The 20,628-nt window shown below is 40.5% G+C and overlaps 1 protein-coding gene and 1 pseudogene across 2 annotated transcripts in view; both read left to right on the forward strand.

Annotated features, from left to right (window-relative positions):
- The window catches only part of GTF2E2 (general transcription factor IIE subunit 2), an 82,652-nt gene extending 62,024 nt beyond the window's left edge, over positions 1-20,628 (forward strand). The window contains exons 7-8 of one of the 2 annotated variants that reach the window (XM_025993551.2): positions 18,733-18,848; positions 20,111-20,628. In XM_025993551.2, the coding sequence (XP_025849336.1) occupies positions 18,733-18,848; positions 20,111-20,227 (233 nt within the window). In that variant the 3' untranslated portion in view covers positions 20,228-20,628. Of the gene's footprint in view, positions 1-262; positions 4,612-18,732; positions 18,849-20,110 lie in introns of those variants that run through there. The other variant, XM_025993552.2, reaches the window with a different exon arrangement.
- Positions 7,511-12,472, forward strand: LOC112916259 (tetraspanin-17 pseudogene; annotated as a pseudogene).

Here is a 20,628-nt window from a genome sequence, read left to right on the forward strand (position 1 = left end):
CATTCTTTATGTTAATGAAATAGCTATATATATCAGAAGGTATTGGGAAGGGAAATTGATAAGTTATTTTTGCATCTATTAAGTCTTTGTTGTTAGCTTATTTAATAGGTGTTGAAATGTATTACTAAAATTTCCTAAGACTGACTGTCCTTATATGCCTAGAATAACCCTTTTTTAACTTTATATATCTCTGGACTCTTTTTCTATGTATTTAAGGGCTTTTGCTTTAGTATCCAGTTTCTTTTTTTGTTTACTTTCTCAGGGTTTGGTTTGTGTGTGATGCTGGATACATCAAAAGAGAAGTACAGTTTTCCCTTCATCTCTTCCTTCCTACCCTTTGCCCTCCCTTTCCATTTTTATGAGAATATTCAATTACTTGGAAGATTTGAACACAGATGCCCATGAGTAGTATATTTGTCTTTGTTGTCTCTTTGACAGTATTCTTTATCTCTTCTTTGGTTATGTCCTTCATTAACTTTCCCACCTTGTGAATTAATTTTGGTAATTTTTGTTTTCCTAAAATCATCCATTTTTAATTTCAAATTTAATAACATGGTTTTTGGAGAGTATGGCCCTTTAATTTTTTTCTGAGTTTTCCCTTTTTTATTGCTAACTTTTTGTATTTGGACTTTCTTTTCCTTATTATATTGTTGGTTTGTGTATTTTACTTTTGTATTTTTGTTTTAAAGGAAAATACAATCTGTCAAATCACCCTTTACTAGTTTTTGACTATTTGGTATGAGTAGTGACTGAGCAAACATTAAAATCTGCCATTACTTTTTTGTTATGTTAATTTTGCTATTCCTTCCTGTATATGTTTTCCTGCAGAGTTTTTGGTTTGTTAAGATTTTTGACATTCATAGTGTAAGGATTGTGTTCAAAATCATTGTAAAGCATCCCTCTTAGTTGTATTTAATGTTCTTTTACTTTGAAATCTCTCATATTATTCTTTTAATCCCTTGCCCTTTTTTTGGGACTCATATTTTTCCCATTCTTTTACTGTATACCGTGTCATCTTTTGTTTAAATAATTCCTTTGTAATTGGCAGAAAGTTGGTTTTAACGTTCTGAAGTGTCATATTTATTATCTTTATTACATGATATATTCTCCCCATTATTTGGTAAGTGTATAATTTTGGGAGGTTCTCATATACAAAGTGATTCTCTATATCTCTAAGTAATTTGCTTAAACTTCTAGGTATCATTTTATCAACTTCATTTTTATTTCCTAGTTAACATTTTCTGGGGACTTTGGTAACAATTTATTATTGTGTATTCATGAATTCACTTATTCAGCACAAATTCAGATGTCCTGTTATATGCCCCAGTCATTTTGCTAAATGCAGGGGACACAGTAATGAAGGAGGTATGCAACTCTCTGCCTTTGTGGAGTTTATTACATAGTTTTGAAGGATAAAATAGACAACATAAAAAATAAGAAATGACAGATTGTATCAAATTCTAGAAAAGAGACAAAGTGCAAGATAGTAAATCCGTAGGAGGGGTGGAACTCAGAGAAGACTGCTGTGGAAAAATGAGATGGAGCTAACCTTGCAAAGTACCAGAGTGGTGTCCATGTATGTGCCATTGTGGAGTTCAAGCAGAGAGTAGTAAAGGCGAAGGCTATAGTAAATATTCTGATTTTTTTCATAGGTTAGTGGTTTTTAATCATTAAATCTGATTCAGTGCAGCCTGAGAACAAATATTTTGTAATCTGTTCGTTAGTCATATATAATTTCTGGATGATATAGCCTACTTTGAGACATAATTTCTTAAGTCAGTATAATGCAGGGAGGCCTGGCTGGCTTAGTCAATAGAGCATGTAACTCTTGATCTCCAGGTGGTGAATTAAGTGCCACATTGGGTGTAGAGCTTACTTAAAAAAAGGTGGGGCCCCTGGTGGCTCAGTCAGTTAAATGTCTAACTCTTGATTTTGGTTCAGTTCATAGTCTCAGGGTTGTGAGACCCCACACCCGGTTCTGCACTGAGTTTGGACCCTGCTTAAGATTCTTTCTCTCCCTCTTCCTCTGCCCCCCCCTCCCCGGAAGTATAATACTCTAACTGTAATAGAAGGAGAAATAAAAGGAAATTGATTTATTTTTTAAAAATGTATTTTAATATTTGTAATTATTCAAGCATGTTTATATTAGAATATAAAAGGGATATAAATAACAATTGTTTACATTAATATGTAGAGTCACCATTGAATGTGATAGCTACAAATGGATCAGTACAGGTGTGATGCAGTGCCAACCTATATAGCATAATTGGTGTTTTCCATAAGTGATAAAGAATTCTTGGCAGAGGTCTGCAAAATACACAGTGAAGTTTTTCTGAGGTTTTCAAAGGTTAGTCATACTGTATTCTCTCTATATTATACATTGTATGTTCCTAGAAAATCATGTGTGTATTAAACCAGTATAAAAAGTTCTTTGTTTATATATGTAAACAGAATTTGGTTCTAGGCTCAGTTTTTCTTTTCTTTTTTCTCTTCTTTCTTTTTTCTTTTCTTTCTTTTTTTTTTTTCTTTTCTTTTCTTTTTTTCATAGGACTTTTAAAGATTTTATTTATTCATGAGAGACACAGAGAGGGAGGGAGAGAGAGGCACAGACACAGGCAGAGGGAGAAGCAGGCTCCATACAGGGAGCCTGACATGGGACTTGATCCCGGGTCTCCGGGATCAGCTGAAGGCGGCACTAAACCGCTGAGCCACCCAGGGTGCCCTCTTTGTTTCTTTTAAGGATTTTATTTATTTATTTATTCATGAGAGACACAGAGAGAGGTAGAGACATAGGCAGAGGGAGAAGCAGTCTCCCTGCAGTAAGCCTGATGCAGGACTTGATCCCAGGACCCCGGGATCACGACCTGAGCCCAAAGGTAGATGCTCAACTACTGAGCCACACAGGTGTCCCCTAGGCTCAGTTTCTTATCATCAGCTGGTGTTTTTTCATTAATCTCTTTACTTTCTAAGAAAGATGGCTGGGAGGAAGAAAGATTTTTCAACAATGACAATATTGATTTGGAGCTGGATAATTTTTTTTTTTTTTTGGTGTTGGGGTTGTCACTATTTATTATAGATGTTTAACAGAATCCCTGGCTTCTTCAGATGCCAGTAGCGTACCTTTCCCCACAGTGTGTCACAACCAGAATGTATCCAGATATTTCCAAATGTTCCCCATAAAACGAACTATCTGGGTTGAAAATTATTTTAAAGATACGGTTTATGTTTATAGAATAGACAACAGTTAATTAAGACATGTTGTCTTCATGCTTCTTTTCTTGAATTCTTTCATTCAACACATTCAGTGATGCAAGAATGTCAAAGTGAATAAGGTCTCTGTTCTTGAGCTTACCTAAGACTGAGGGAAGATTGACACAGGAACACAGTGGTTCTTGCATACTATCATTGTGCTGTTTGTACACTATAGACACTGAGGGAACAGTCACAACCTATAGGAACTTTAAGGTTGGGACACTATTGTAGTTGAAATGGTCAGTATGGCATAAATCACTAGTTTTTAAAAAATGAGTTTTTGCTAATGATATAAATTGTGTTTCCAGAGAATATCCACTGAAATTGATTCATATTCTAACATTTGTCTTCTCTCACTTTCTTTGTTCATATTTTACTCAAAATGCTTTGTCCTGATTGCATTGATGAAGATGTTTTAGCCCAGTAGGTGGCAGTCTTAGCTAAAGAGGAATTACTGAGTGATGAAGCTTTCCATCAGGCTGAGGATAGCCTTCATTTTATCTGTAATAGAAGCAAATCTTCTAAAATGAGATATAGCACAAAACGAGAGAGTTTATTTGTAATAATTTAGAAAGTCAAATAGGGTAAGTGAACACAGTAGTTGAATTTAGGTATATATCTTATTTCACAAAGCCATTTATTTCCTTTTATCAGGATCTTATTCATTTAGAAATGCAGTGGTCAAGAGGATGGTTTGAATAGTTAATCTGTAGGTGTATATGTTACCTTTGCTCCTTATTAGCTTAGGTGAGGTACTTCTGAGATTTCTCATTTATAAAATAGGAGTAATGGTATCTGTCTCATGGTCCTTATGAGAGTTAAATGAGTTAAAAATAAATGTGCATAGAGCTTGGAACAGAGCCTGGCACGTAGTAAGAGTAATAGTATTATTAGCTATTATTAGTAGAATTCGAAATATCAAATAGTATCAAAATACTAGGTGTTTAAATCTTAAATCTATTCTAGTTATTTATTCACATTTACTGAGCTCTCTGGTTATTGACTAAGTGGATCTGTAGTTTTGTGTTTTGTTAGATAGCAAAGAACCAGAGCCAGTTTAGCCATGTGAGGTCACATTTGCAGTTTTGTAAAGTTTGTGGGCATTCCTGGTGAGAAGTCCAATAATAGTCTGACTTTTCTTTCATTGCTGCTAATGATTTCAACTTTATCCTTAGAATACGGACTTCTCCCAGAGCTCCTTTTCATGGGGCTCTGATGCTGTTTTAGTTCATTATTTTTTAATGGCTTTCTGTTTTATGGATGTACCTTAAAACAATTTTTTTTTGATGCTCTAAGATAGAAATGCAATTTTTGGTTTTGTTTTGCTATATGCTATTAAAAATAATACTTGCACATAAATATATGTGTCCTTGCCTGATTATTTCCTTATTGTAGTTCTTTAAGTAGAATTGCAAGATCAGAAGATAAGGCGTATTTTAAAATTTTTCAACACTTTGCCTTTTATGCCTTTTGTAAAGTTTGCACCAATATTTTGGGACCCATTTACCCTTTACAGCAGTATATGAAAAAGTATCCAATTATTTAGCATCACCAGTACCAAATATTTTTAGTTGACTTTGCCAGCTTCATAGAAAATAGAGATTATCTTGAATTTGTATTTTGTTGCACTGACTTTATGAAATTACAGAAAATCAGATGATTTTGTACCTCTCTCAACTCTACATTTTTTGTTCCTGCATACATTAAAATGTAATTAAATTTGGGATCCTGTGAGATCATGCCTCTAAAATTAGGCCCTACTTTTCATTGTTCATCTTAAAGTATTTATGCAGCTGTGATACATTTATATAGTACATGTAATATTTAAATACTGTAATAGCACTAAGCTAAGGAAAGGCAGGGATTAATGTAGAAATGTTTTATCACAAAACAATGATATTTAAAAAAGATTTTGGGGAGGGTGGGGGATAGAGGGAGAGGGGAAGAGAGAATCTTAAGCAGGCTGCATACCCAGTGCAGAGCCCTATGTGGGGCCCAATCTCCCAACCCTGAGATCATGACCTGAAGTCAAGAATTAGATGCTTAACTGACTGAACCATCCAGGTGTCCCCATTGAAGAGTTCTTTTTTCATGGATTTTCCTCAGAAAATAGTTCAAGCAACACTTTTAGCAAAAGAAAGTAGTTAAATTTAGTTTTAATGTACTTTCAGTTCCATTGTGCCATTACAATTTATATTGTGTATTGTTTTGGTGGTACTAGTATACATATTCTTACTAGACCATTCTGTCACTATTCCAATAGGTATTATTGCTTCTGTGATTGTATCATAAGAGGCTTGAAGTCTATAAGCTTTCTACATATCAAGTAGAAAGTCACAGTAGTTTCAGTCTTCAAGGAACTGAAATTTTGGGCAGCCCCAGTGGCGCAGCGGTTTAGCGCCGCCTGCAGCCCAGGGCGTGATCCTGGAGACCCGGGATCGAGTCCTACATTGGGCTCCCTGCATGGTGCCTGCTTCTCCTTCTCCCTGTCTCTGCTTCTCTCTCTAGCTGTGTCTCTATGAATAAATAAATTAAAAAAAAAAAAAGGAACTGAAATTTTGCAGTGCTACTAATACAGATGCTTGATAAAGAGTGTATTGACTGAAGTTACGTCTGAATAAAAGATGTTTTTCATATATGTACTTTTATTCTCTTATACAGAGAAAAGTATACAGTTGTTATACTGTATCTTAATATCATGTTATATTCTGTGATGCTTATTCTAGATACAGTTATATCATGTGATACTTAACTCTAGATAAACGAAGAATAGTTAGAATTTAACAAGCCATGGGTTAAAATGCCTGAACTATTCTTTTTGGTGTGATATATTTCAACAACTGTGGTAAATTTGACGAATAAAATTCTGGTTTGGTATATATTTTACTTATTTACCTATTTGTGTTTAAAGATTTATTTATTGGGCAGCCCAGGTGGCTCAGGGGTTTAGTGCTGCCTTCAGCCCCGGGGCGTGATCCTGGGGACACAGGATGGCATCCCAAGTTGGGTTCCCTGCATGGAGCCTGCTTCTCTCTCTGCCTGTGTCTCTGCCCCCCTCCCCCGTCTCATGAATAAATAAATAAAATCTTTTAAAAATATATTTATTTTAGAGGGAGAAAGTGAGCAGGGGGAAGGGCAGAGGAGAGGGGGAGAGAAAATCTCCAGCAGACCCCCCACAGAGCATAGAGCCTGACACAGGGCTGGATCTCACAACCCTGAGATCATGACCTGAGCTGAAATCAAGTTGGATGCTTAGCCAGCTGAGCCACCCAAGGCTCCTCTGATACATATTTTTTAAAAATATTCTGTGTTTTCTTGGAATTAGAGTCATGTTTTTATTGCTGACTTGGAAGTTTGACCTGAAACTATTTTCTCTCACACAAGCCCAAAGTGAGCAGAGCTAGTTGCATTAATCCCATTGTTTTTTTTTTTTTAAGATTTTATTTATTTATTCATGAGAATACACAGAGAGGAGAGAGAGAGAGAGAGGCAGAGGCACAGGCAGAGGGAGAAGCAGGCTCCATGCAGGGAGCCTGATGTGGGACTCGATCCCAGATCTCCAGGATCAGGCCCTGGGCTGAAGGCGGTGCTAAACTGCTAAGCCACCCGGGCTGCCCAATCCCATTGTTCTTTAGCCAAAAAGGGGGATAGTTGGGGACTTCTGGCTTCCACTTAAAATGGAGAAAGCTGGTCAAGTATTGTTCTACTCTTACAGTAATAATAATAAGCCCTAAACAGCTGCAAATTTACAGTTTTCTTGAATCTGTCAGAGACCTGAGGTTGCAGCTCTTTCTTGAAATCTAAGGAAAAACAGGCACCTCTGAAAAGATGGGATGCAAGCACTTGTTTACCTGGGACAGACAAAATGAACACCACTCGACAATTCTAAAGAACTGCTAAGGGCTTAAATTGTATTAGTAAGAAGATACAGAATCCTTGGGAGCTGAGAACCCATAGGAGAGAATTCATACCTACTTGCAGGCTATCTTCCATAGAGTTTCACTGGATGCTTATAAAAAAGATATAGGGCTGGGTACTGTTGTCTTTAGGCAGGTCTGGAGGAAGGGAATGGTAGATGCTTCTGTAAAGACATGAAGCCCTGTCTGAGTCCTTCTGCCTGTCTGCTGTGAGACAGAAACCTTAAACTGCAGAGGTAATGGAACAGAAAGAAAGCCTTCCACCCTGGGGAAGGGGCAGAAATATGTGCTTGACCCCGAACTTTAGCTTAGGGGGTGGACAGGAACATGGAGAAGGCTACATGCCAGATACCAAGAACATAGTACTTGTCTGTGACCAAGGCTTGATCAGAATTTCAGAGAATCCCACTCCATACCAGGGTAAGAGATGTAGAGGAATGGGTAACTGGAATTCTGTGAGAGTCACAGGAGCTTGGAGGCAGAGAGACCGTATGAGATGCAGCCTAAGTGGAAGACCTAAAACCATAGATTGAGTAGACACTGAGAAAAACTCTCTGGCAAACAAGCCTCTTCCCTAAACACAAGGTATGGCTAGAGCAATTTAAACCCTGTGGTGCATTATGGGTATCCACAGCAGCAACAGATTCCAGACCAAGCTCATATTCTGACAATAGAATGACTCTACATCCACACACTAAAGGCCTAGCATAAGGAAAGATATGGTCATATCCAGACACAAAGACTGTTTATCTCAGTCTCAGCTGTCCTGCAGAGGATGTCCTGTGTGCACACATTTGCTCTCTCTCTCCATGAGGTGTAAAAACAAGGAGAAAAGTGATATAGTATTGAGACGGGAGTTAGAATCCTCAGGACACAGTTACTGGAAATTGTTAGACATGGAATTTAAGATAACTGATTTATATGTTAAGGCCTCTGGTAGAAAAGGCAGGTAACATGCACAATCAGGTAAGGTATTTCAAAGGTAGACATTCTAAGAAAATGAAATGAAATTTTTATTTCCTTGTTTTTTTATTTCAAAAGACTTTTAAAAAGATTTTATTTATTTATTCATGAAGGACACAGAGGGAGAGGCAGACTCCCTGCAAGGAGCTGGATGTGGGACTTGATTCCAGGACCCCAGGATCACACCCTGAGCCAAAGGGAGATGCTCAACTGCTGAGCCACCTGGGCGTCCCTATTTTAAAAGATTTTTATTTATTTAGAGCGAGCACAGAGGGAGAAGGAGGGGGAGAAACAGACTCCTTGCTGAGCAGGGAGCCTGCTGTGGGTTTGATCCCAGGACCCCGAGACTGTGAGCTGAAGGCAGATAGTTAACTGACCGAGCCACCCAGGTGTTCCTGAATGAAGTTTTCAATTAGCAATAATCATGCCTCGGGTAAACTTCATTTGCCACTGCGCAAAGCTGGTGCTCCTGAATGAAAATTTTAGAAGTGAACAACACCGTAATAGACAAAGAATCCCTTCAATAAGCTCATCATATACTTGGCATAACCAAAGGAAGAATCTATCAACATGAACATAGGCCCATTGCAAATTATCTGAACTAAAATGCAAAGAGAAAACTGAATAATAGAACACCCGTTGTCTATGAGGGAATAATATCACATGTTCTGAATGTGTAATTCAAATCTTAAAAGGAGAAAAGAAAGAATAGGACAAAAGAAATAATGGTCAAAGATTTTGAAAAAGTAATGGTAGATACCACACTAATAGTCCCCCAAAACAAATAGCAAATAGAAACACCCACGTGTTAATTAATATTCGAACTGGCTGAAAGTTGATGATGATTAGAAAATACTGAAAGTATAGAGGAAAAAAAGAATTGCTGTAGACTTGTCACTTAAACCTACGGAAACCAAAAGACAGTGCAGGATCAAAAGGGAAAAACTTTCAACCTAGAATTTTCTACCCAGCAAAATAATTTTTTTCTTTTTTTTAAACATTTTATTTATTAGGGAGAATGAACAGGTGAAGGGAAGGGCAGAGGGAGAGGGAGAAGCAGACTTCCCACTGAGCAGGGAGCCTGATGTGTGGCTCTATCCAGGACCCTGAGGTCATGACCTGAGCTAAAGGCAGATGCTTAACCAATTGAGCCACCCAGGTGCTCCACAAAACCAGTCTTTTAAAAATGAAGGAGAAATAGTTTTTCAGAGTAATATTCTCTGGGTATCACAGAAACTGAGATAATTCATTGTCATTAGACCTGTGTCACCAGATTCACTAAGGAAATTCAAGCAAAAGGGATATGATATTAGATAGTAGATAGTAGATATGATATTAGATAGTAGCCTGAATCTATAGAGATAAGTAGGTGTGCTGTAAATAGGTAAATATAAAATTCATGTTTTTCTAATTAAAACACTTAAAAAATGTAATAAAATTTTTTTCTTATCAGTTGAGCTCAAGGGACACCTGGGTGGGTCAGTTGGTTAAGTGTCCCACTCTTGATCTCCGCTCAGGTCTTGATCTCAGGGTTCTGAGCTCGAGCTTCGCATTGGGTTCTGGAGCCTACTTAAGAAAAAAAGAAAAAGGGTGCTTGGGTCATTTCCTGTTCAGTGGGGACTCTACTTCTCCTTCTGTGCCGCCCCTACCCCTTGTGCTGTCTCTCTTGCTCTCTCTCTCTGAAATAAATTTTAAAATCTTTAAAAAGAAAAAGATAGCAGTATAAAGGAAAAGTAATAGAAATGTATTTTATGTTTACAGCAAATATAGAAGTAAAATTTATGATAGCTGAAAGGTCAGAGGGAAAGATACTATTGTAACATCTTTTTATTTTTAAAGATTTATTTATGTTTTAAAATTTTTTCCCCAAGATTTTATTTATTTATGAAAGGCACAGAGAGAGAGAGAGAGGCAGAGACACAGGAAGAGGGAGAAGCAGGCTTCATGCAGGAAGCCCGATGCGAGACTTGATCCAGAATCCCAGATCACGCCTCAGGCCAAAGGCATCCGCTCAACCGCTGAGCCACCCAGGCGTCCCTGTTTTTAAAGATTTTTATTTATTTGAGAAAGAGGAGGAGAAGCAGAGCCCCTGCTGAGTGGAGATTCCCCTCCCCCCCATGCAGGGTCCATCCTACAACCCCTGAAATCATGACCTGAGCCAAAGGCAGACACTTGACTGAGTCACCCAGGTGCCCCAAGGTTGATTTATTTTAGAGAGGGAGTGTATGTGTAGGACTGGGGTGGAGGGAGAGAATCTCAAGCAGAGTCCCCACCCACCAAGCATGGAGCCCAACATGGGGATTAGTCTCATGACCTGAGCCAAAATGAAGAGTCAGACACTTAATCAGCTGTGCCACTGAGGTGCCCCCAGTATTGTATATAGCATGTCTACATTATATGTGAACTGGTATAATTTACTTGCAATTAGTCTCTGATTAATTATATATGTATTATAAACCCTAGGACAACCACTAAAATCATTGTTTTCAAAAAAGAAGGAACTAAAAAGTACTGTATTATACATTGGAAAGAGAGTAGATCTTAAAAGTTCTCATCACAAGGAAAACAAAAACTGTGTGTGATGGGTATTAAATTACTTTGGTAATCATTTTTTTATATATGTATATATCAAATGATTGTGTTTTACACCTAAACCTAATACAGTGTTAAATGTCAGTTGTATCTCAATAAAAAAGCATAGTGTGCCAATAGCAAGTATAAAATGTAATCAGAAAAAATATATTCACTTAGTCCAAATGAACACAGAAATGGAAGGAAAAAAAGCAGAAGAGTACCTGGAACAAATAGAAATGGTAAGATGATAGATTTTATTCCAACCATTATTAATAATTATGTTAAATCATTTAACATACTAATTAAGACTTTAATCTGTTTAAACATCCAAAATCATCTGAATACTTTAATATTAAATTGTTCAAACATAATAATTGAGACAGATGTAAATTGTCTAAACATAATAATTATGACAGATTTGCAGATTAGAAACAAAAGCAGGCCCTGGTATATACTGTCTATTAGAAACTCTCTTTAAATATGAAGAAGACCTGGGTTAAAAGTAATGTGCTAGCACAGCCCCTGTGGAAAGCAGTATGGATGTTCCTCACAAAGTTAAAAACAGAACTATGTTAGGATCCAGCAATTGCACTACTGGATATTTACCCAGAAGATACAAAAACACTGACTCAGGGGTACATGCACCCCTCTGTTTATAGCAGGATTATTTTTACAATATGGAAGCAGCCCAAATATCCATGGATTTTTTAAAAAAATTTATTCATTCATGAGAGACACACAGAGAGAGAGAGAGAGGCAGAGACACAGGCAGAGGGAGAAGCAGGCCTCATGCAGGGAGCCCGACGTGGGACTCGATCCCAGGACTCCAGGGTCACACCCTGGGCCAAAGGCAGGCGCCAAGCCACTGAGCCAGCCACACAGGGATCCTCATATCCATGGATGGATAAAGAGGATGTGGTATAGCCTGGGCAGCTCTACCCCAGGGTGGCTCATGGAGGGCTGACCCGACCCCAGTTCCGGTTGCTGGGCAAGCAGCATCACTTCAGGAACCAGAGGTCGATTGCTATGGGAACTACTTCCTTTTTGGCTTTGACGTCTTCTGGGTGCTGAGGCCCTGTTCCTGGCCACTGGCCTCTGGGCCTGGGGTGAGAAGGGTGTTCTCTCCCACCATCTCAGCACTGACCCATCTGGGAGCCCATGACCCCACGTCGCTGTTTGTAGTGGTTGGAGGCTTTGTGTTGGTGCTGCGCTTTGATGGCTATCTTGGGCTCTCTGGGAGAACACCTTCTTGCTCAAGTTCCTCAGCCTCATTTTCTTCCTGGAGTTTGGCAACAGGGATCCTGTCCTTTGTATTCAAGGACTGGATTTGAGGCCAGCTCAGTTTCTTCCATCAGTAATAGTGTCAAGCCCTGTCAGGATGACGTTAACCTCTACTGTCTCTTTGCTCCAGAATATTGGTTTTGCTCTGGAGCCAAAGGGCCTAATGGCACCTCAATATCTGTTTCAACTGCACTGACTTGAACCTGAGCGGGGAGCACTGCAAGATCCCCTTCTGCTGCGTCAGGGACACAGCAGAAGAAGTGCTCAGCACCCAGTGTGGTTGCAGGAGCCAACTCAGGCTGGAGCTGGAGCAGCAGGGCTCCACCCACACCATAGGATGCATGGGCCAGTTTGAGAAGTGGCTGCAGGACAGCCTCCGTGTTGGGGCCGGGCTCTTTGTGGGCATCGCCCTCCCCCAGATCTTTGGTATCTGCCTGGCCCAGAACCTCATGAGTGACATCAAGGCAGTGAAGGCCAACTGGTGAGGCTGCCACACTGGTGCACAGGGAGCTGCGATCTCAGCTGTTGTTGGGTGGTGGCTCCTAAGGGCACCAGGAATGCTACAGCTAGGAGGGTGCAGGCCAGACAGGGTGGGAGCTGTCTGCCGTATCCCCGCCCATGCTGGGACACACTTCTCTGTGCGTGGCTGTGTGGGGCAGGCGTGGGGCCTGCTGTTGCCTGGGACATGGCTTCACACAGCTGCAGAGCTGTCTACCCTATTTCCTCTGACTTTGACCCTACCTGGAGCCCACTTTGGCTTCACTGCTTTAGACTTAGACTCTAAAGTGGGCCCAACGTGATCCTGGAGTCCTGGGATTGAGTCCCACATCGGGCTCCCTGCGTGGAGCCTGCTTCTCCCTCTGCCTGTGTCTCTGCCCCCACGCCCCTGTGTCTTTCATGAAAAAAATCTTTAGGGGCGCAGCTCAGAGGCGGCTCCGGCAGAGGAAGAGGCTCCACGTGGAGGGGACTGCGCGGCCCCAGGAGCATTGGGTGCAGGGGACACAGCCCAGGATCCAGCCTCCCCCCGGGACAGGCAGAGGCCAGGAGGGCACAGGACAGCGAGGACGCTCCTGCCCCGAGCTGAGCAGATCAGCGGCCCCGCCCCCAGAGCATCCAGGCCTCTGCAGACCGAGAGCTCTGGTGCTACTGCGGGAGCTGAATGCAGGGCTCCAGAGCTGGCCGCCGCCACTGTGGTTGTTCCTCCTGGGGCCTCATGGGGTAAACAACCGCCACTGAGCCCTGCACCAGGCAGGGGGCATAGCAGCTCCCCCAAGTGCTAACACCCGAAAATCAGCAAAGCAGGTCCCTCCCCCAGAAGACCAGCTAGACGGACAAGTTCCAGGGGAAGTAAAGGGACTTAAAGTATACAGAATCAGAAGATACTCCCCTGTGGTTTTTTCTTTTTTTTTTTTCTGTTTGCTTCTCCACCCTTTTTTTTTTCCTTTCTCATTTTCTTCTCTTTTTTTCTTCCTTTTTTCTTTTTTCTTTTTCTCTTTTCTTTCCTTCTCTCTTTTTCTCCTTTTCCTAGTACAACTTGTTTTTGGCCACTCTGCACTGAGCAAAATGACTAGAAGGAAAACCTCCCCTCAAAAGAAAGAATCAGAAACAGTCCTCTCTCCCACAGAGTTACAAAATTTGGATTACAATTCAATGTCAGAAAGCCAATTCAGAAGCATTATTATAAAGCTACTCGTGGCTCTAGAAAAAAGCATAAAGGACTCAACAGACTTTATGACTGCAGAATTTAGACCTAATCAGGCAGAAATTAAAAATCAATTGCAGGAGATGCAATCCAAACTAGAAGTCCTAATGACGAGGGTTAACGAGGTGGAACAACAAGCGAATGACATAGAAGACAAGTTGATGGCAAAGAGGGAAACTGAGGAAAAAAGAGACAATTAAAAGACCATGAGGATAGATTAAGGGAAATAAATGACAGCCTGAGGAAGAAAAACCTATGTTTAATTGGGTTTACCGAGGGCGCCGAAAGGGACAGAGGTCCAGAATATGTATTTGAACAAATCATAGCTGAAAACTTTCCTAATCTGGGAAGGGAAACAGGCATTCAGATCCAGGAAATAGATCCCCCCCTAAAATCAATAAAAACCGTTCAACACCTCGACATTTAATAGTTAAGCTTGCAAATTCCAAAGATAAAGAGAAGATCCTTAAAGCAGCAAGAGACAAGAAATCCCTGACTTTTATGGGGAGGAGTATTAGGGTAACAGCAGACCTCTCCACAGAGACCTGGCAGGCCAGAAAAGGCTGGCAGGATATATTCAGGGGCCTAAGTGAGAAAAACAGGCAACCAAGAATACTTTATCTAGCAAGGCTCTCATTCAGAATGGAAGGAGAGATAAAAAGCTTCCAAGACAGGCAGGAACTGAAAGAATATATGACCTCCAAGCCAGCTCTGCAAGAAATTTTAAGGGGGACTCTTAAAATTCCCCTTTAAGAAGAAGTCCAGTGGAACAATCCACAAAAACAAGGAGTGAATAGATATCATGATGACACTAACCTCATATCTTTCAATAGTAACTCTGAACATGAACGGCTTAATGACCCCATCAAAAGGCGCAGGGTTTCAGACTGGATAAAAAAGCGGAACCCATCTATTTGCTGTCTACAAGAGACTCATTTTAGACAGAAGGAAACCTACAGCCTGAAAATAAAAGGTTGGAGAACCATTTACCATTCGAATGGTCCTCAAAGGAAAGCAGGGGTAGGGGATCCCTGAGTGGCTCAGTGGTTTGGCGCCTGCCTTTGGCCTGGGGCATGATCTTGGAGTCCCGGGATCAAGTCCCGCATCGGGCTCCCTGCATGGAGCCTGCTTCTCCCTCTGCCTGTGTCTCTGCCTCTCTCTGTGTCTCTCATGAATAAATAAATAAAATATTTTTTTAAAAAAAGAAAGCAAGCAGGGGTAGCCATCCTTATATCAGATAAACTAAAATTTACCCTGAAGACTGTAGTGAGAGATGAAGAGGGACACTATATCATACTTAAAAGATCTATCCAACAAGAGGACTTAACAATACTCAATATGTATGCCCCGAATGTGGGAGCTGCCAAATGTATCAATCAATTAATAACCAAAGTTAAGACATACTTAGATAATAATACACTTGGTGACTTCAATCTAGCGCTTTCTACACTCGATAGGTATTCTAAACACAACATCTCCAAAGAAACGAGAGCTTTAAATGATACACTGGACCAGATGGATTTCACAGATATCTGCAGAACTTTACATCCAAACTCAGCTGAATACACATTCTTCTCAAGTGCGCATGGAACTTTCTCCAGAATAGACCACATACTGGGTCACAAATCGGTCTGAACCAATACCAAAAGATTGGGATCGTCCCCTGCATATTCTCAGACCATAATGCCTTGAAATTAGAACTAAATCACAACAAGAAGTTTGGAAGGACTTCAAACACGTGGAGGTTAAGGACCATCCTGCTAAAAGATGAAAGGGTCAACCAGGAAATTAAGGAAGAATTAAAAAGATTCATGGAAACTAATGAGAATGAAGATACAACCGTTCAAAATCTTTGGGATACAGCAAAAACAGTCCTGAGGGGGAAATACATCACAATACAAGCATCCATCCAAAAACTGGAAAGAACTCAAATACAAAAGCTAACCTTACACCTAAAGGAGCTAGAGAAAAAAAAGCAAATAGATCCTGCACCCAGCAGAAGAAGAGAGTTAATAAAGATTCGAGCAGACCTCAACAAAATCGAGACCAGAAGAACTGTGGAACACATCAACAAAACTAGGAGTTGGTTCTTTGAAAGAATTAATAAGATTGATAAACCATTAGCCAGCCTTATTAAAAAGAAGACAGAGAAGACTCAATAAAATCATGAATGAGAAAGGAGAGATCTATACCAACACCAAGGAAATACAAATGATTTTAAAAACATTATGAACAGCTATACGCCAATAAATTAGGCAATCTAGAAGAAATGGACGCATTTCTGGAAAGCCACATATTACCAACACTGGATCAGGAAGAAATAGAAAACCTGAACAGGCCAATAACCAGGGAGGAAATTGAAGCAGTCATCAAAAACCTCCCAAGACACAAAAGTCCAGGGCCAGATGGCTTCTCTGGGGAATTCTATCAAACGTTTAAAGAAGAAACCATACCTATTCTACTAAAGCTGTTTGGAAAGATAGAAAGAGATGGAGTACTTCCAAATTCGTTCTGTGAGGCCAGCATCACCTTAATTCCGAAACCAGACAAAGACCCCACCAAAAGGGAGAATTATAGACCAATATCCCTGATGAACATGGATGCAAAAATTCTCAACAAGATACTGGCCAGTAGGATTCAACAGTACATTAAGAAAATTATTCACCATGACCAAGTAGGATTTATCCCTGGGACACAAGGCTGGTTCAACACTCGTAAAACAATCAGTGTGATTCATCATATCAGCAAGAGAAAAACCAAGAACCATATGATCCTCTCATTAGATGCAGAGAAAGCATTTGACAAAATACAGCATCCATTCCTGATCAAAACTCTTCAGAGTGTTGGGATAGAGGGAACATTCCTCAACATCTTAAAAGCCATCTATGAAAAGCCCACAGCAAATATCATTCTCAATGGGGAAGCACTGGGAGCCTTTCCCCTAAGATCAGGAACAAGACAGGGATGTCCACTCTCACCACTGCTATTCAACATAGTACTGGAAGTCCTAGCCTCAGCAATCAGACAACAAAAAGACATTAAAGGCATTCAAATTGGCAAAGAAGAAGTCAAACTCTCCCTCTTTGCTGATGACATGATATTCTACATAGAAAACCCAAAAGCCTCCACCCCAAGATTGCTAGAATTCATACAGCAATTTGGCAGCATGGCAGGATACAAAATCAATGCCCAGAAGTCAGTGGCATTTCTATATACAATGAGACTGAAGAAAGAGAAATTAAGGAATCAATCCCATTTACAATTGCACCCAAAAGCATAAGATACCTAGGAATAAACCTCACCAAAGAGGTAAAGTATCTATACCCTAAAAACTACAGAACACTTCTGAAAGAAATTGAGGAAGACACAAAGAGATGGAGAAATATTCCATGCTCATGGATTAGAAGAATTAATATTGTGAAAATGTCAATGCTACCCAGGGCAATTTACACGTTTAATGCAATCCCTATCAAAATACCATGGACTTTCTTCAGAGAGTTAGAACAAATTATTTTAAGATTTGTGTGGAGTCAGAAAAGACCCTGAATAGCCAGGGGAATTTTAGAAAAGAAAGCCATAGCTGGAGGCATCACAATGCCAGATTTCAGGTTGTACTACAAAGCTGTGGTCATCAAGACATTGTGGTTCTGACACAAAAACAGACACATAGATCAATGGAACAGAATAGAGAACCCAGAAGTGGACCCTGAACTTTATGGTCAACTAATATTCGATAAAGGAAGAAAGACTCTCCACTGGAAAGAAAAACAGTCTCTTCAATAAATGGTGCTGGGAAAATTGAACATCCACATGCAGAAGAATGAAACTAGACCACTCTCTTTCACCATACACAAAGATAAAAGCAAAATGGATGAAAGATCTAAATGTGAGACAAGATTCCATCAAAATCCTAGAGAACACAGGCAACACCCTTTTTGAACTCGGCCACAGTAACTTCTTGCAAGATACATCCACGAAGGCAAAAGAAACAAAAGCAAAAATGAACTATTGGGACTTCATCAAGATAAGAAGCTTTTGCACAGCAAAGGATACAGTCAACAAAACTAAAAGCCTACAGAATGGGAGAAGATATTTGCAAATGACGTATCAGATAAAGGGCTAGCTTCCAAGATCCTCATTAATTACACAGGGAAAAATAATAGCTTCCCGATGGAGAAATCTGAGCGATACCAGCTTAATCACAACCAGTTTATCAGCCTCAGTTAATGAAACCTTGACATCATGTACCCTTTGCGCTTAGAAGGGCGTAATGTCATTTCTGTGGCCTTATTGTCAAAAATTTATAACCTCAGTTTAATCATGAAGAAGTATTAGACAACCCCAAACTGAAGGCCATTCTTTAAAATGACTGACCCCGGGCAGCCCGGGTGGCTCAGCAGTTTAGTGCCGCCTTCAGCCCAGGGCATGATCCTGGAGACCCAGGATCGAGTCCCATGTCAGGCTCTCTGCATGGAGCCTGCGTCTCCCTCTGCCTGTGTCTCTGCCCCACCCCCCTCTCTCTGTGTGTGTCTCATGAAAAAAATCTTAAAAAAAAAAAAAATGACCGAAACTGTGTAAGAGTTTTTATGATGCCTCAGTCACTCATCTCCAGATTATTTGGTTTCAAAAGTTTCGTTAACAAACTCTTACAGCTTCTTATCCCCATATAAATCTTCAGTCCCCGTCTCCCTTCATGTTGTTTAGAGAATGAACAGGAGTTTGTAACTATTTCATTGGAGAGAATGGAGTTTTGGACTAAAAAGAGAATGGCCACTGCAGGGTGTTCTCAGGGACCTGGGCCGGCATCACTAGACTAAGAGTAGAATATGACGCTCTGGCCCGTGATGACGTAGTTTGTAGTCTCAAGCCCTCCTGCTGCTCACTGTCCAGCCTTTGAGTGTTCTTTTCTCACTGCTTGTGATTTTAGAACGAAATCTTAAATGTGCTACTTCAGACCAGAGATCATCGTGAGTCCTGGATTTCAGTCACAGACGCTATAGCTTGTAAACATCTGTTGTAAAATAACTGCTGTCTTGTTGGTAGAGTTTCAGAAACTCTGGAGGAGTGTCACTGTGGATTCAATGGATGAGGAGAAAATTGAAGAATATCTGAAGCGACAGGGTATTTCTTCCATGCAGGAATCCGGACCAAAGAAAGTGGTATGTAGTCTCTTGGGGGGAAAAAAAGTAATCCTCTATTCTTTGAACTGTGAGCCTCTCTGAAGAGGAGGTAGTCAGTTCTCCCTTCTAGTTTTTTCTGTGTCCTAATCAGTGATCTTGTTCAGATGTAAACCAGTTCCTGTCTGATGTGTTGGGGGCCAGTGGATCTCTGCCCCCGGATGCTGCTACCCAGGCAGGTGGGAGCGTTCCTCGTTACCCCTCCAGCCCTTGTCCCAGCAGTGAGTACTCAAGTCATACTGACTGTCCTCTAGTGCCCATTTGTTCCCTCCTGGTTTCTAAAAGGACTTTGTTTCATCATCTTGGCCTTAATGGCACTCCCTTCACCCTTGCTCCACCACCCCTGTGGCCTCTATGCCTGCCTGGCTCTGCCTTAGCCCCCCTATCACAGCCCCTGTTGTTCTTGTCAGCTTTCAGATTCCTTAGGAACCAGTTACCACGTAGTCCGAAAGCCCCATCAGTGGAGGGATTTATAATGGAAAAACTCGTGAATTGCCTTGTACCTGCTAATTGGTTGTCTGTAGTCCAAGGATGAACCTGGTTTGGGGAACACCCTAAATGTAGCTGCTCTTCCCCTCTCCCTTTCCCTTTTCCACTCTCAGTCTTTGGAACTTGCCTTCTTTGTGATTTTGTGTGTGTATGTGTGTTTATTTAATGAATTTGTAGGACTTCTTAAAAGGCAAGGTGTATTGCCCAGTGATCTCCTTGAATTTGTGGAGTTGTAGCACTTTATGAGCTCTTTTTTCCTGTTATTGCTTAGTTTGTTGATGTTTTTTTAATCATGTGATTTTAAATTTCAAGTACACAGAAAAGAATGGGGAATAGTATTTAACAAATCTTTGTGTGCCCATCCATTCCCCCATTTGGTGTCACTCTGTGTTTAGCCATATTTATGTCCGGTCTTTTTTATTGGTAATGGAGGATGTATTTTTAAGCCTAATGATAGAAATGAAAAAGAACTTTATTAAAGCCTCTTTTGAATCCACTTAGTGTCAAGGATAGTTGTGGGAGGTTTTTGTGTCCGCCTAGTTATTCCCAGTGGAGCTGTGCTCGGCACTGTCACTCTGGCCTCGTTTGTGGCTGGGAAGCATACTGGGGAGAGTGGGGAGGCTGGGGTGCGTGGGAGGGATTGGCACATGAAGCTGGTCCACCAAGCAGGAAAAAAGGTTTCTCCTCATCGTTAATAACATCCTCACTATTCTGCCCTTCTGAGTAGCTGTTTCTGTTTTTACCTTTTCTTATAGGCCCCTATTCAGAGAAGGAAAAAGCCTGCTTCACAGAAAAAGCGCCGGTTTAAGACCCACAACGAACACCTGGCTGGAGTGCTGAAGGACTACTCTGACATTGCTCCTGGCAAATAGGGAACAGTTTTGTTCGTGAGCCAGGAGTTAATAAGTACAAAGTCAAGATCTTTTTTGTTGATGCTGGGCTCTGAGGATGTCTCCCCATGCTACTTAGGACTGAGGGGAGAAGCTGTTCAGTTTACAGAACAAGAACAAATTACCAAACTCAAAGCTTTCTTTAATTGAATGGGCTAATGAGATATGTGATATTCCCTGTTAACCTTCTGTTACTTCTGGGGGAAAGGCGCTTAGCATGGCATGCAGGTGTCTTTGCTACTTCTATTTCTAAGTGGTTCCTGGTTCCATTTTTCTTCCTTTATTACTTTAGAACAAGTTGGCAGATAAATAGTCTTGAATGCAATATTTGTTTATTCCAAAAGAACATATTTATAATAAAATCATTGTAGAAGGAACTCTAA

This window comes from Vulpes vulpes, chromosome 7 (assembly GCF_048418805.1).
Source record: "Vulpes vulpes isolate BD-2025 chromosome 7, VulVul3, whole genome shotgun sequence".
Taxonomy (NCBI): domain Eukaryota; kingdom Metazoa; phylum Chordata; class Mammalia; order Carnivora; family Canidae; genus Vulpes; species Vulpes vulpes.